This window comes from Poecilia reticulata, chromosome 22 (genome assembly GCF_904066995.2).
Source record: "Poecilia reticulata chromosome 22, P_reticulata-male-v2, whole genome shotgun sequence".
Classification (NCBI taxonomy): Eukaryota; Metazoa; Chordata; class Actinopteri; order Cyprinodontiformes; family Poeciliidae; genus Poecilia; species Poecilia reticulata.
Window position 1 is genome coordinate 7,039,945 of NC_088851.1, and position 15,510 is coordinate 7,055,454.

Below are 15,510 nucleotides of genomic sequence, written 5' to 3' on the forward strand. Positions count from 1 at the left end.
ATAAAAAGAGGAACATCCTATACGATGCTAACTATTAAAACAGAGTGGGATTGTTGCGAATATTTTTACTTAAAAAGCTCTCTGCGTCCACATTGTACAAGTTTTCATATTTGTGTTCGCCGTTCACAACTATAGAATTATGTTTTGTCACATTTTATGTCACTCATAAGAAATATGAACTCCTTGCAAAAGTATTCACATTTAGTTAATGTGACAAAGAGTCAGCAAGGTTCCAGCCTATGGCTGTGAAGTGAAGGGAAAATCATGCGTCTACTTGTATTGAGCCTCTTTACTCTGGCACCCTCTGGTCAAATGTAGCCAAATTTCAGAAAGTCACCTATATGAAAAATAATAATCTTTATATGAATATAGATTTTTTTTGTGTGAAGTCTCAGAGGTTTGTTAATCAGAAAACAAACTAAGGCTGCACATAATCCCAAACACACCACTCTGACATTAAAACATGGTGGTGGCAGCATTATGCTGAGGGATGCTTCTCTTCAGCAAGGACAGGAAAACCTGTTGGTGAGATTGTCATTGAATTTTGGAAGAAACAATTGAAACTGCAGCCGAGGTTCACCTTTTAGCAGGCCAGAGATGATATAGATCGAATTAAATTCATTTGATAGAGTGGCCCAGTCAAAGTCCAGACCTATTTTCAATAATAACCCTCAATTCTTTTACTTCCACCTCACAAATATTCTCTATTTTGTGTCTTCCTACATGTAAACTCGCCCCAAAATGCTTTTAAGTTTGTAGTTGTAAAGTAAGAACATGCAGAAAAGCACAATAGAAATAAAGCTTTTGCAAAGCACCATAATGTCTGACAAATGGCTTCCAGATCCATCAGGGAAATGCAACCTGCGCCACAATGGCTCTTAATAACTTTGGCTAAAGAAAAATAGAAAAAGATAGCTAATGTTTTTAATTTTATATAGCAAATGTAGCTTTTTGGGTTCTCAGCAATATTTGCACTGATTTTCCCACAAATACTGACACTGAAAGAGCTGGTAATATCTTGTTTCTAGATCTTATTTTTACAACGGTGTATCAGGCCGCCATAGGTAGAAAAAGAACAAAAAAATAAATAGTTAGAACTCAGAAATTTTCTAGAAAAAAACAACCAAAAACATTTCTGAGCTCCAAAAGACAAAAATTTACAGATTTGAAGATTTTGTTTCAAGTTGTTCCTAGAAAATGACTGAAATTAATCTAAAAATATTCTCAGTTATTAAGAGTTTTTCTTGTGGTTTAAAAAAATCTATCTTCAATGTAGATTTTCTCATCATTAGGTTGGAATCGATGTGCTATTTTGAAAATTTCATTATTTTCTAACCCACCAAAGGAAAAAAAGATGCATCCTTTTTTTTTTCTTTGTTTTTTTGCAAAATTTTATCTTTACCTTTATTTTAAATCCCAAAAGTAAAAATAAAATGGTGGTTCTTTAAAACTATAGAAATTCCCTGTATTTCCTATATTTATCTAAAATTCTTAGTCAAAACGCAACATTTTGCAGCTCTAAACCAGCTTCATTTGTCTGGCCTGACAGTAAAAGTGACTCTCCAGGCTGTAATGGTTGCAGACCTCTGATCTAGTCGATTCCTCATAGAACAATCTTTTATTATCATAGAAAACAACAGACGACCTCCAGCCCTCTGATTTGCAGTGTGCTTTGCATCCTTCCTCTGAGGCAGCTACAAGCTCTGCCTCCTCACAGGAGGAGACCTGCTGTGGACACAGAGCAGCACCAAGAGCAGCACCAAGAGCAGCACACGACACAAAGCAACCGCAGGAAACGGGTGGAAACAGAACAGCTAAGAACTCCAGGACTTGAATGCACATTTTTCTAACTGGATGGAGAAACAGAAGAACGTTAAGCCAGGCGAGTGTTTTCCAACTCCTTCTGCAACACAAGTTATTTTTATTTGACGTTTTAGTTGAGAATAGCTGGATGGTTGTGTGTCCCTTACATTATAACGAGAATTTTTCAAAGTTTTGAGTGACGTTACAGCCCATATGATTACTAACATGTGGAATTTGATCAGCTAAAAACATCACCTGCTTTCTGCTGGGTTTTACTTGAACGCCTGTTTAAACGACAAAGTGTTTGGCTTTTTATTTTTTATTTTTTTAATTGAATTGAATTCGTTGTGTTTCTCCGGGTTCTGCCTGCCCTTCTGTTTGCAGATTTCTAAGGAGGGATCTTGGCTCCTGCAGCAGCTCCCCCTGCGGCTCTTTTGGCTCGCTCAGCGCTTCCTTAGCAGAGGGTCTGCTGGCAGGAGCAACATCTGAACAGGTAACACAAACACAAGAATAAATCCACCTTTTTCAAGTGGAAGCGGTTTTAGGCAGGCTTTCATCCCTGAAGCCGTCAAGACGGGCTGCTCGGTTTGTGCTCATCAGTCGCTGCGTGTTTGCAAACAGGCTTGTTTGTGTCCCTCTCTGCAAAGGTCATGAAGCCCCAAGAGGCAGAGCTCGTCTCTGAAATCTCAAAGGTAATTTTCCCGTCATCAGCCGGGCTCGGTGTATTTTAAGAGACGGTACACGCTAAGTCCTTCCATCCTTGTATTTCTCTAGTGGCAGCAGATACAGCCTCTCCAGGGAGCAAGACGGTTTGATTGTAGCTTCATTTTATAAGTGAACGCCACAAAGTTCAACGTGTTTTATTGAAGAGGCAAATAATTGGTTGATAATTATTAAGGGGAAGGAAATTAAATATGTCTTTCAACGGTTTTTCTCTAAAAATAAGATATTTTAAAAGTCAGTTCCTGTCTTTGGAAGCACATCTCAACCCAATTCACACATCTAAACTGAAATTCTTAGTCATATTGGGCGGTTTCATAGTCGGATTTAGTTTGAACTTTGACTAGGTCATTCAGACATCAGTGTACTTTAATCTAAGACATTTCATTGTGGCTCTGTCTGTTTGCTCCTGGTCTAGTTCAGCGCAATATTTCCACAAAGAATGACACTAAAAAGTTTTAGATCCGTTTTTCCTTGTCATTAAGTTGAAATTGTAATTTAAAAAAAATATTCATCCATTTTATGTTTATCTTGATTTTAAATCCTCGATATAAAAATGAAACACTGGTTCTTAAAAATAATGACGAGAATTTTCTTAAAGAAGATAAGCTGTCTGAAAAAGTTGTCTATTTTTGTCAGGTTACTTAAAAAAAACATGTCTCGACATGGAGATACTGTTTATATTGATATGGTAGTTTTCTTTTTGCAACGTTTTTTTCTTTTTTTTACTTTTTTGTGATGTAAAATAAAAACCATGCATCGTTTTCTTTTCACTCCCGTTTTATTAACTACTTTACATTGTGTGTTTTTTTTTTTTGTTTGTTAGTTTTTTTTCCCCCCACATTAAAATCTTATAAAACGCATTGAAAGTTCATGGTTGTGACAGGAACTGTTTCAGAAAAGATCGAGCCACTGTAGCGTCATGTTCCCTGTGTGCCTCCGTAGCTACAGTTCATGGTCACAGAACTGAAGACGGGCTTCACCAGCGCCCTGCTGGAGCTCGGTCGGATCCAGCATGGAGACTCGCACCTGAGGGAGGAGCTGGAGGAGAACAGGAGGAGCTGTCAGAAAAAAGCTTTCCGCTTGGAGGCGCTGGTCGAGTCTCTGAGGGTGAGGCGGGACGTGGCCGTCCGTCCGTCCAGCGCACGGCAACAGGGATCAACGTTTGACTGTGACTTCTTTTTCCTCCCACAGGAGGAACTTGGAGTGCTGAGGAGTCAAATTGTGCAGCTGTACAGCAACAGGGCCGGGTCCGAGCCAGACGGAAAGAGCCTCACGTCCAAACCAAGAGAAAGGTACAACGGATAAGAAACCTGGAATGTTTACTCTGGCTTAGAAGGACGGAAATCCAAACGGGCATTTTGAGCAGGATTCTGATTTTTAAGGTTGTTCGTTATGTCATAGAGGGTCTGTCACGATAACAGATTTTGCTGGGCGATAAATTGTTCCAGAAGTTATCACGATAAACGATATTGTTGTCATGAGACGATTTTTAATTTATATATTGGTAATGGCAAAATAATAATAATAATAATAATAATAATAATAATAATAATACAAAAACACATTCTCAAACATCACTAAACTTTAAATTCTAATGAACATTTAGCACTGGAACTGGAAGACATTTTAAGTCTCCAAAAATAAATAAACAATAAATAAACAAAACAACAGAAACAACAAATAAAATGAATTGCAAAGTAAACAAAATTATCCTCCAAAAAGACTTTTGTCTCGTTTTTGGCAGAAAGAGAAAAACAATAAATCACGCCAAGGGAAGTTACTGAGTTTGTTTTAATTTATCATGCAATTAATTGATTTATTGAGTATTGTCACAGGCCTAATCATATATCTGTCATATATTATAAGTATTATATGTGCACACACATATGCAATGTGTGTCCTTTAGACTATCACTACTTATTGCTATTTATTGTATTTAATTAATTCATTTATTTACTTATTCTTGATTTTTGTTCTGTGCCACCTTATCTTATCGGACCATAGGGAAGAATTTTTAAATTTTTAAATGTTTTCAGATTGGATAAATGCAGCAGGCAGCAAAACGTGTGATATTTTTAATCACTGAAAAATACGTCAGACCAGCTGAGAATCTCTCTCCATCTGTCTCCTGTCTCTTTCCAGCGATCCAGCAGAGCCAGCCGGTGTTTGTGAGTGTTGTGCTCCCCCACCGGCCTGCCTGTCCAGAGGGAAACTGCTCCTTCACTGCTTCCTCCAGGGTCTGAAGGCCGGGCTGAGCGAAGGAACAGGTCAGTCCCGGGGTTCTGAAATGTTCCGCTCCATTAAGACATTTGTATTTTTTGGATTTAAAGGCTTCCTAAATGGGATTCAACCACAATTTGGATTCAGCCCTGAGCAGGATTTTATTTGGGGTCCCACCGCACCAAACTTCTAAAAAAAAAAACGACAAGAAAAAATACAAATAAAAAATAGAGACTTTATGCTTATTCATTAGCTTGTTTTCAACATGCAATTACTGTAAATTAGACTACAAAGGTTTTTCTGGGTAAAGTTACATTCAATTTTTTAGTTTTTTTTTTTATTTTTTATTCTGAGTTATTATTCAAAAATGTTTTTCTTAATCCTTCAAATTATTGAGGCCCTTAAAAGATAAACTACAAATATTTATTTTCAAGTTGAAATTCACGTGTGAGAAACCAAGCATTCTTGAGCGCCCTCTGCTGGCCAAACAGCCGTTTAGCAGCCATTCCTGGCGGTGGGCGCCTCCGGGCTTCACGTAAGGCCTCTGTGTGCGGACTGGACGTCCAGCTTCCGAACGTGAATAATAATCTGAACAATGAATAATGAAAATGAAATATTCCAACACCAGACTTCCATTTCCTGTTGCGCAGATGCTCGACACCAGGTGGCCATGCAGCTCCTGCACTCTGAGTGGGAATACGTGTCGACCCTGAACCAGCTGCACGACAAGTACAAAACCCCGCCAGCTCTCCAGACCCCCGTAGAGCCGTAGTGAGTCCCGCCTCGGGTTAAAACTGGGTTAAAACCGCCGGAGAGAAAGTCGCCGCTTTGCGTTGTGTGACTGAGATCAACAAAGAGTCAGAGAGGTTTTGTTTTTCCCCCTCTGTCGTGTGACCCAGTCAGACGTATGTGAGGTTCGTGGAGCAGCTCCTGCAGCGACATGTGCTCTTCAGGAACACCCTGCAGGAGAGGCTGTCCGCCGAACACTGGAAGTCTCTGGTCGGCGACATCCTGGTGCAGCTCATCGGCCAAAACGACGTGAGATCTTCCGTCTTCCCTCTTTTTTTTTATTTTTTTTTTTAAGTCGCTTCCAGACATTTCCGTCCGTCATGGCGGGCGGCGGGCTGCTGACTTTGACTTTTGGTTGTCCAGACAGCTTTTCCAGATATGTATCTCGAATACACGACGACGTTGGCGTCGTTCCTCTCACTCGAGTTCAACCGGCTGAATCAGCAAGGGAAAAGCCTCCAAACACAGGTAGGTGACGTGTGACAATGTGCTGACCTCACACCAGTACAGCACAACTGGGAGGACATGGTCGCCAATGGCAACTTTCTGGTCGTTCCCACAGAGCGGCCAGATGGAGAGAGAGGAAATAAAACTGCTGTCTTTGCTGTTGGCTCCTGTTGCTAGGATCCACAGCTACCTGAGTCACATCCAGGTGAGTTAGTGAGAGTCAGAATTTAACTTTAATGTGTTTCACGTCATTAGATCAACACAACATTGTGCTTAAAGGGAAGTTAAATATCGCTGTGACTCATATTCATTCAAGACCATCCAGTGTTCTTCTACCACTCGTGGGCATCTACCATCCAGTAGATGCCCACGAGTGTTTACGTGGGCATCTACTGTAGCGGTCTGTATTACAACGAATTTGAAAAAAGCCTCTGACTGAAGGTACTCTGCTTTTCTATGAAAATATTACAATGCAAATTCAGACGCGTGGCATGCAGTTCTGTTCAGCCCCCACGAGTCAATACTTTGTGGAACTGCTGAAGAAGAGTATGCCCCACACCATGACCCTGCCACCATCGTGTTTTACTTTTGGGAGGAGCGAGTTTGGATTGATGTACAATGTTAATTTAGCTAGCGTTTTGAAAACAGGCTACAAGGTTCAGTTCTGGTCTGATATGAGGAGAGCCATCCGGTGCATCGTCTGTCAAGTGACTTCATCTGACTTTCTTTAAAAAGTGCGTTTCTTAATGGCAAGACTAGTACAGGATGTTTGTGCATCAGGGAGTCTTAAAAAGCCTTACAGTGGTGTATCTAAGTACTAAGGCCTTAAAAATTTCAAATTCATTTTAAAAACCGTGAGTTAGCCTTAAATACACTAAGCACAAGTCTGAAATTTAGCCATGGCAGGACTATTTAATCTCTTATGTAGTTTTGTTTTTTTGTGGCAGTAATTTGAGGTTTGTGCAGACACCTTCAGTGTCTGGAGGCGGCGGCAACTAGCTGCTACAAACCTCTGCTAGCTAGTTAGCAGGCTTTTTTGCATCTCTCATAGGTAAGTGTATCATCACTTGGTTGGACAACATTTGTTTTTGCCACTACCTCACTATTGTTCCCAGCCAACGTGAGTCAGCAGGATCTCTCAATCGTACCTTATATTTATAGTTCTTTTGGTCTTAAATTTCCTTCAGGCTGACATTATAAAAAGGTCTTTAAAAGTCTTAAATTTGGCTCGCTGAAATTAACAGACTCCCTGTAATATCTGTACTTGACTGATTCTGTTGATGAATTTCACTGGGTTTCATAAAAGAAACAAAAGAGTAAAGTCAAAGTCAATCCCAGAATTGAGAATACGCGAGTTTGAGGTTGCAATATGAACACGGAAAGGGATTTTTGCAAGCTAACGTACTTACAACGATGCGTAAAATGTCAACTGTTTTACAATTGACTTGACTTACAATACTTCCTTACGTTCCTGTTGAAGAACCTGCTGCAGTGGACCGGTAAGGAGCATCCTGACTGCAGCCTGTTGCTGGGGTCTGAGAGAGCTCTGAGGAGCGTTTTGTCCCGCTGCCACGTGATCTTGGAGGAGGACGTTCGATGGGAGGAAGATGAGGAAGCTGAGCAAAGGTGAGGAAGTACAACAGGACAGAAGATATTAAATGTTTTTGGGCAGTTCTGTTGAAAAGTTTATATTTTCTTTATTTGGGGCTTTTACTGATGTTTTTGGGCCGTTTTTTTCTACGGTGGAATGATGATGCACCATACAACAAAACTTGGTGCTCGAGCCTGAATTTAGTGTGGAGTTATTTTGAATCCTTTGACTTTTAACTTCCAACAGAGACCAACTAGCTGAGTGGTGATGTTAAACTGTCTCCACTGGGGACAGGAACACTTCCAGTCCATGACTGGCTGGAGCTTTGGTGATTCCAGGATTGATCTTCAGCGTCTTGACCGATTCCCTTTCATATTAAGTTGGGTCAGATGGTTGAAACGGGGAGCTATAGCTGGACATTGAGTCCAAATGCACTTTAAAACTGGATTTGGAGATGGCAAGACAAACTTCTCCAGTGGCTTCGACCTCATTTCATTTGTAACATTATGAATTATGAATCAAGGCTGGGTTCATGACAGGAAACCAACCAATTTGAGTTCATTCTACCAATTCTGCCTGGATGAATTCTGCATATTTAATCAAACACTATTCATTCTGACAACGTGTGAATTAGAGTCATGTTTTTCATTTTTTAGATTTCATTTTTTACCTTAAGTCTTTAAATGTTAGCCATAATTTGTTGCTGAGAGATTCATTCCCTGACGTGAACAGCTGTGATGCTGCAGTCGCTGCGTCCTCCGGAAGCTGCTGCACCAGGAGCCAGCAGATAAGAGAGGAGTCCAGCTGTGCTGCTCAGAGGTGTGTAGACCTTGGCGTTTTTGCAGTGGCTTTGAGATTTTGACGATTCAAATCGGCGTCCAAAAGCGGGATTTCCCTGCTGAAAGTCTTTTTTTTTTTTTGTTGTCTTAGAGATGTCCAGCCGGCTGCTCCCCTCACCAACGGGGTGGATGGTGGTCACTCCATGCGCCTGGAGTGCTGGTCCTGCAGCCCGGTGAGGAGGAAGGGCTTCCTGAGAGACCGGGCCGCCCTGAGGCAGCCCGTCTGCCACTGCGGTCATGCGTGCTGCTCTCTGCTCGCTCCGGACGCCGCGGGATGGGGAGAAAACAGCGACTCGGGTCAGGGCACCTTCAGCCAGCCCACGGTGAAATCCACCAACGACCCGGAGACGACGCACGCAAACAGCGAGACGGACGACACCTCCGCCTTTGACTACTCCTCCGTCACCTCCTGCAGCCCGGATAGCACCCTGCGCAGGGAGGTGGTGGACACCAACAGCGGGGACGACGAGGACGACGAGGACGAGGAGGACAGCCAGGTGCCCGTGCTGCTGAAGCCCTCATTCAGCCGGCAGCAGCAGGAGCAGCCGGCGGGGGAAACCAGAGGCAGAACTGTGTGTGTGAGGTGGCAGATTCCCAGATTCACCCCTCACCCTCCTGTCAGGAGCCCCGCAGGGCCGCATGCAGATGGACCGACGCCTTGCCTCATCAGTTCCTTTGGGAAGAGACTGGTCAGCCTGAGGAAAGGGTCGCCTCCTCCACATCTGAAAAGTGCCTTCAGGCCCATCTGGGACGATCCATCCAAGCAGGTACTTCAACGTTTTGCTTGTTTGGATCCAACTTCTGTCTTGCTAAAGAACTTTTAGCTGCAGAATGTTTTCATTTTCATATCTCGTTGCTGATCCTCAATTAGAGTCCTGGACTTGGTCAGTCTAAGATGCTTTGATCAAAGTCATTCCACTTTTTGGCTCTGTTTTGTGCGTCTGTCTCGTAAAATCCCAAGAAGCAACACTGTCTCTTATGGTCATAACTTGACAAATTTCAGAACATTCTGGATATATTAATACTTTTGCACTTTATCTATAAAAATTCCCCCTGCTGGGAATTAAACGCCATTGTAGTGGATTATAACTATGCTTTGGACCTCATACTTGATCCTCAGAATCCACATTTTCCACATTCTCCTTTTAGATGTTTCCCTGCTTCTACACATGTAATGAAATTGAATGGGCTCCAAAAGGACTTCTGCTGAACTTTATGCCAAACCGATTGAATCGTGTCACTTAGGTGTGTTGGAGCAGGTACATTTCAAAAACATGACTGACAGTGAGTCCCGAGGACTTTAAGGAACATCCTGGGATGGGGAAACATGCATGTTAGCTTATTTGGTCTTTCTAACTTGGACTTAGGTATGTGTGTGTGTGTGTGTGTGTGTGTGTGTGTGAACCAGGTTCATATATCCTATTTCTGTCTACAATGTGGGGCTGTGGGGACATTTTCTCGGTCTCGATGAGGGAAAACACTGTTTTTGATGTAGAGGTTAGGTTTAGGGCTAAGGCGTGAATTGACTTTTGGTTAGAGTGAGGCCTGTGATGGTTAGGCTGTAGAAAATGAATGGAAGTCAATGTAAAGCCCCTACAAAATACAAAAACATGACTGTGTGTTTGTGTAATGTGTGGCCTTGTTTTTGATACGGTGTAAGAACCATTTTCCTAACAAATACTAGGTAGTGAGGAGCAACTGCTGTTTAAATGCTGTTTTTGGGTTAGTTGTTAGGTTTAGGGCTAAGGTTTGAATCGAGTCAAGGTTAGGTTTAGCGTAAGGGTCCAAATAAATTACAAATGAACAAAAGTCGATGCAATATTCGTGAAAATAGGATGACAAATGTGCGTGTGCGCGGTACACACTCCTAAAACCAATCCCCAACGCCCCGCGATGCAAGAAGAAATGGAGATTGTGTTGTTTGGCTCCCCCATGTGGCCAAAAGATATAACTGCAAAACAAAGTCATTAGTTTTTAAAAATCGATGCATTTATAAAACAATAACTTAACACTTATTCCTGTGTTCTAGTTCAGATAAAGCACATTGACATAATGAACCCTCTATCTGACGTCCTTCCTCTGTTCTTTTAAATGTGAACGACCGTCTGGATCAGGCCGATTCTGCTCCAGAGAGGGACAGCAGACCTGCTGGGTTCGTTCCAGTTCCAGCTCCAGCTCCAGTCAGGAACAACTTCCAGGCTTTCGCTCCCAGCAGGGAAAACCTGAGGTAACCCCAGTGATAAATGATGCACTGGCTTCACATGGAAGATGAACTACTGCGCGATTTTAAAGATTTAAAAAAAAAAAAAAATTACTGATTGTATTAGAACTTTTATTTCATAACGCAAAGGTGTGTACACGTGTTTTAATGTCAAATCTAACAAGCGAGATATATAAATAGTTTATGCTAATATATTCATGTTAAAATAAATTGTAGATTGACAACATGTCGCTTCTGGCATCATTCTGGATGGATCCTTTTTCTATTTGTCCAGTTAAAATGGGCGGTTTTTATTTAAAAAAATAAATCTGTTGGTTTCCTGGATCTGACCATATTTTTAAACACTTCACACACCATATGTGTAGATGAGGTCACAACGATAATTTGGTTTTATGTGATGTTTGTTGCATCATCATTCCGCCCAGGAAGAGAAACATTTCAAATGCGACATTTACGGTTCTGAGTGAAGGAAAACCAACCTGAACTTACTTTGTGTCTTTTTGTCCTCAGACCTGCGCCTGGTCAGCTGGGAGGGACCTATGGACCAGCTTTGGACGGGGGAGGACTGTGGGACAGTGAGGACAGCGAGGGGCCTTGCAGCACAGTTTGACTTTTTGCAAAAAAAAAAAATGGCAGAACATCTAGATGCTCTTCATTTCAATAAATCCATTTGAGATGTTTTGTGTGAGCAACACAAATTGCTGGTCTGCCTCTGTGGTTGAATGGACCTCCAGGGTCACAAAGCTTCCCAAATTCAGCTTGAAGGGATTTTCTGAAGTTAAATATTTGCTAAAATGCTCATGCTTTATAGCTGGGACTGCATAATAAAATAAAATCACTTATTAGTGTTTTATTATCATCTAATAGCTTTAAGTTAAGCCTCTTATTTTGAATCTGTTTTTCTAACAAGTCGCCCAATCTGACAGGCTAAAAAAGAAAAAAATAACCAGCGGCTCTGGAGGAGCTGCAGAGAGCCGCGGCTGAACTCGACCTTTAAGAGCTGGAGGAAAAAAGCAGCTTATTGGACAGGAAATCATAGGAAGTTCAGTTTGCCACGTTTACATATATAGACAAAAACTGAACATATGATCTCCCTGGTGAAACACAGTATTGGCACCATCATGGTCTGGAGATTTTTTGGTAGCACCTTATTTGAAGGTATGCGCATAAGTGACATGACTGTCATAAACATGATACAACACCTGTTATGAACATGAAGGAGTCTTTACGTTTACGACTGTTGTCATCAAGTGTTCGGCAAATAATCACATTATTAATGCAAAGTTGACCATTTTAATGCAAATTTTAATAGAACTTTGCATTAAAAGTGTCATTATTTACCGAATTCACTTCATGACAACATTCATGAAGACTCATTCGTGTTTATAACGGGTGTTTTATCATGTTTATGACAGTATCACATTGGTCTCATGCACACACCTTCAAATAGTGCTACCAATTTTTCTTCCAGCCGTGATGGTGACGACTGGATGATGGATGAAAACAAATACAAAGGAGACCTGGAGGGAAATCTGATGACTAGTCTTTCCTTTCCGTTTCTCTGCACCACTTTGCTCTGGCCTACAACAGGCAACAAAAAAACCTGAGAAAATGTCAACAACTTTATAGTTCCAGTACATAAAAGAAACAAATGAGAAATAAGTGGTTCAGTACAAAATAAGACTGGGTGATTTATTAATCTCATCAAGATCATTAATACAAAGCAGTTAAAAGGCCACATACCATCAAACAAACTGATTGCTGGATCAAGCTGTTACAGTGCCATCAACAGAGAACTTAATAGTTATTTTGAGGGTGTGGGTGGGTGGATGTGAGAGGGGCGGTTTGAAACGACAACAACAAAAGAGACCTTGGTAAGATCAACCCCATCAATACTGACACGGGAACCTCTGAGACGGGGAAAACGAAGACGAAACGACAAAGTGTTCTCACATGAAACCAGAACGAAAATCCTCCCAAACACCGCGTCGCAGGACTAGTTTGAAAAACTCCATCCTCCTCCTCCTACCTGAACTCGAAGTGAATGAGCAAAAATGTATTTATTTATATATATAGTTTTTTTTAAAAAGAGTTGTTCGTGGCGATTAGCCGCCGACCGAGCGTTTGGGTGACATGGAAAATGTCAGAGAAATAAAGAAAAGGAACAAACTGAGGTGGTAGACTTGTGTCTTTCCTGGCCTGATCTGTGTTGCCCAGGGTCACTGCATTTACAAACATTCCTGTGACAACTGTGGCTCTTAAACAGTACAGCCTAAAGTGCACAAAGTGTGTTACTCCCAAAAAAACACACACAAAAAAAACACACAAAGAAAAACAAAACAAAAAAAAACACCCCCCAATTCTTTACTATGCGCCAAAACATGACTTGAATATATTCCATTGCAACTTTAATACTACTCCAACCTCTGTTTGATGAGCGTAAGCATTAAAAAGTCTTTGAAAGGGAGATAAAAAGGCAATTAGTAGGATGTACAAAGTGAAGCACGCGTCGTCTGTGTATGTAAGTGCTTGGTGTATTAAACTGGATCGTTTCCATTGCTTTGAAGCACCAGAGGGGGAAATGAATGGCTTTTCCTGGGAAATTATCGCAGTGGCTGAACTGGAGATTGTCTGCAAATTAGCAACAGTGACCTGTTTTTTTGTTTGTTTTTTTTTTAGCCCACTGTAGCAGCGTTGGATTTTTAAGAAAAAGACTGGGGGGAAAAAAGGGTGGATGATGGTATGTTAAGACGAAGGGAGGAGGGAAAGATTTTCACTTTATACAAATGACTCAGTTAGTGTATACATGTTATATATACACACAGCATGAACAAACGTACTATTTTTTTATAGTGTATAGCTTTTGTTCTAAACATTACATAGGCAAGTTTTTTTTTTCCTTTTTTAAGCGTTTTAGACGCCGTCTGCTTTATTTCCGGAAAGTAGAAAACGAACTAAAAAGGCACATCCGAGCGCGAGGCGTGGATCGTTTCAGTCTGTCTGAACCGAAACCAAATGTTTCAAGCCAGAAAAAAAAAAAGAGGAAGAAGTTGGGTTAAAAAGTTCCTTTTTTTTTGTTTGTTTTTCGTGGATTTCAGGCATCAGGAGTAGCCGCTGGGGGGAGAAAGAGAGAGAGACAGAGAGAGAGAAGGGGAGGAGCAGGAGGAGGGTGAAAGGCTGAGCCATCCTCCTCCTAAAGCTTTGGTGGGGGGAAATGCTTCCAGTGCAAAAAGTCTCAACACAAATAAAGAAGCTGGAGTCGAGGGCAGGAGGAGCACAGTGTCGGACAGCGGCGTGACGTCCGGGTGGAGGAGGAGGGCGGCAGGTGGGCGGGGTCGGTTAGAGTGAGGTCCGTCCAACCTGAACCTGCTGACTTTGCCCAACGCTTTGTGCAAACGGAGTGTTCTTGGCTCAGCTGTCGTGTCCGTCTGGGCCAATAGGACTGGGGTCAGAGGTCACCGCTGTTGGATTTTTCTTTTAAGAAAAAAAAAAAAAAAAAAAAAAGAGAAAGGCAACATTTTTCTTTTGTGGCTGCAGAGAGGCTTTTAGGCAAACAACCTCCAAAACAAATAAAAACAAAACAAAGACAGTTTGCTACTTTACAGTCACAGTGTACAGCTTGAGATACAAAGTGAGGGAGGGAGCGGCGGGGGGAGGGGGGGATTCAGCTCTTTGTAGTGTTTCATTTAGTGTTTAGAATCGCTTTAAAAACAAAAAGAAAATCCCTTTTCCCCCTGCATAAAATAAGACTTTGGCAACTGTCTTCAGTTAATAGGACAGAAACAAAAAAAGACAAACACGAAGCGGATCAGCCGAAGGGCTTCGGACGATCTCTGAGGTTGTGGAGCTCTGAGCTGCAGAGGGAAAGCCGACTGACGTCAATGCCCAAAAGGAAACGGAGAAAGAAGCGCGATTGAGGCTACGGAGTCTGAGGAGCCTTGGGGGTAAAGACGCCCCCCACCAGGAGCTGGCCGTCCCTGCGCCTCGCAGACGCCGACGCTCCTGGGCTGTTTGCTAGCTGGCACGGCGGTGTGAGTTTCGTCGTTGGCACAGAGGGTTTGCGGAGGAGGCGGAGCTACTGATCCCCTGAGCGGACGAGGCAGGTGTGGCGGGATTGTTGCAGAGCGGCTCCTGTTCTTTTTCAGATCAGCGGCTCTTGAGTTTTTTTTTTTTTTTTTTGGTGGCTTACGGGGGCGGAGCCGCCTCACTGGCTGCCGTCTGTGTTCTCCACCAATGGGAGGCTCTGCAGCGGCGGCGGCTGCAGAGCCTCCCGCTTATACGTCTTTGGCGGGAGCTTGGGGAGCTGTGGGACGGGGTTGTGGCGCGGGGGCACGGGCGGGGCGGCAGTGGGGAGAGGGCAGAGGCTGTTCTGGCTGGCGCTGAGGGGGCAGCCCCGCCGGGGGACACGTGGCGACGGCGTGCTGGGCGGCGTGTTGGGCGAGCTGGGTGAGCTGTTCAGGTCCCAGTTGTAGCGGGCCACGCCCGGGCCGGGCGACGGCTGCGGGTAGTTGATGAAGATCTCCGGAGGACGCAAGGGCACCGGCGGGGGCGTGTCGGGGAGCGGGTCCCGGGGCGGCGGGGGAGGCGGGCTGGGCAGGGGTCCGTCGTAGTGGGGGCCGTTGTAGAGCGGAGAGCGGTGCTGGTTCCTCGGCAGGGGGGGGAGCCGCGGAGGGATGGCGGGGGGGCTGTCGCACATGGAGCTCTGCTGACACACACACACACACACACACACACACACACACGGGTCAGAAAAATCACCAAAACAATGTGTCATTTAATTATATTTATCGCCCCCCCTTTCATGATACCACAAAATAAAATCAGGTGCTTCTATTTTCCAGATCAGGGTTTTAACAGCTTTGAGTTTTTTCTTTTTA

General features: G+C 43.0%; 2 protein-coding genes across 3 annotated transcripts in view; one reads left to right on the top strand and one right to left on the bottom strand.

Moving 5' to 3' along the window:
* The first annotated feature begins 1,434 nt into the window (after positions 1 to 1,434).
* On the top strand, positions 1,435 to 11,327 carry LOC103458312 (uncharacterized). The gene is made up of 15 exons (XM_081603620.1): positions 1,435 to 1,882; positions 2,188 to 2,296; positions 2,451 to 2,495; positions 3,469 to 3,633; positions 3,718 to 3,818; positions 4,669 to 4,793; positions 5,397 to 5,517; positions 5,646 to 5,784; positions 5,899 to 6,003; positions 6,098 to 6,187; positions 7,463 to 7,608; positions 8,306 to 8,392; positions 8,504 to 9,179; positions 10,527 to 10,639; positions 11,144 to 11,327. Exons 3-15 carry the CDS (start codon positions 2,454 to 2,456, stop codon positions 11,241 to 11,243), a joined length of 2,010 nt encoding a protein of 669 aa, XP_081459746.1. The 5' UTR covers positions 1,435 to 1,882; positions 2,188 to 2,296; positions 2,451 to 2,453; the 3' UTR covers positions 11,244 to 11,327.
* Positions 11,328 to 12,299: 972 nt separating this feature from the next.
* Positions 12,300 to 15,510, bottom strand: part of sos2 (son of sevenless homolog 2 (Drosophila)) — a 44,445-nt gene continuing 41,234 nt past the window's right edge. The window contains exon 24 of one of the 2 annotated variants that reach the window (XM_081603618.1): positions 12,300 to 15,338. In XM_081603618.1, the coding sequence (XP_081459744.1) occupies positions 14,838 to 15,338 (501 nt within the window). In that variant the 3' untranslated portion in view covers positions 12,300 to 14,837. The remainder of the gene's footprint in view (positions 15,339 to 15,510) is intronic. The other variant, XM_081603619.1, reaches the window with a different exon arrangement.

Excerpts from the sequence above, each read along its gene's own strand:
- LOC103458312 (XM_081603620.1), top strand. The coding sequence starts at position 2,454 with ATGAAGCCCCAAGAGGCAGAGCTCGTCTCTGAAATCTCAAAG. Across the intron at positions 3,634-3,717 it reads CGCTGGTCGAGTCTCTGAGG|GAGGAACTTGGAGTGCTGAG; the intron begins GTGAGGCGGGAC and ends TTCCTCCCACAG. Across the intron at positions 4,794-5,396 it reads CGGGCTGAGCGAAGGAACAG|ATGCTCGACACCAGGTGGCC; the intron begins GTCAGTCCCGGG and ends CCTGTTGCGCAG.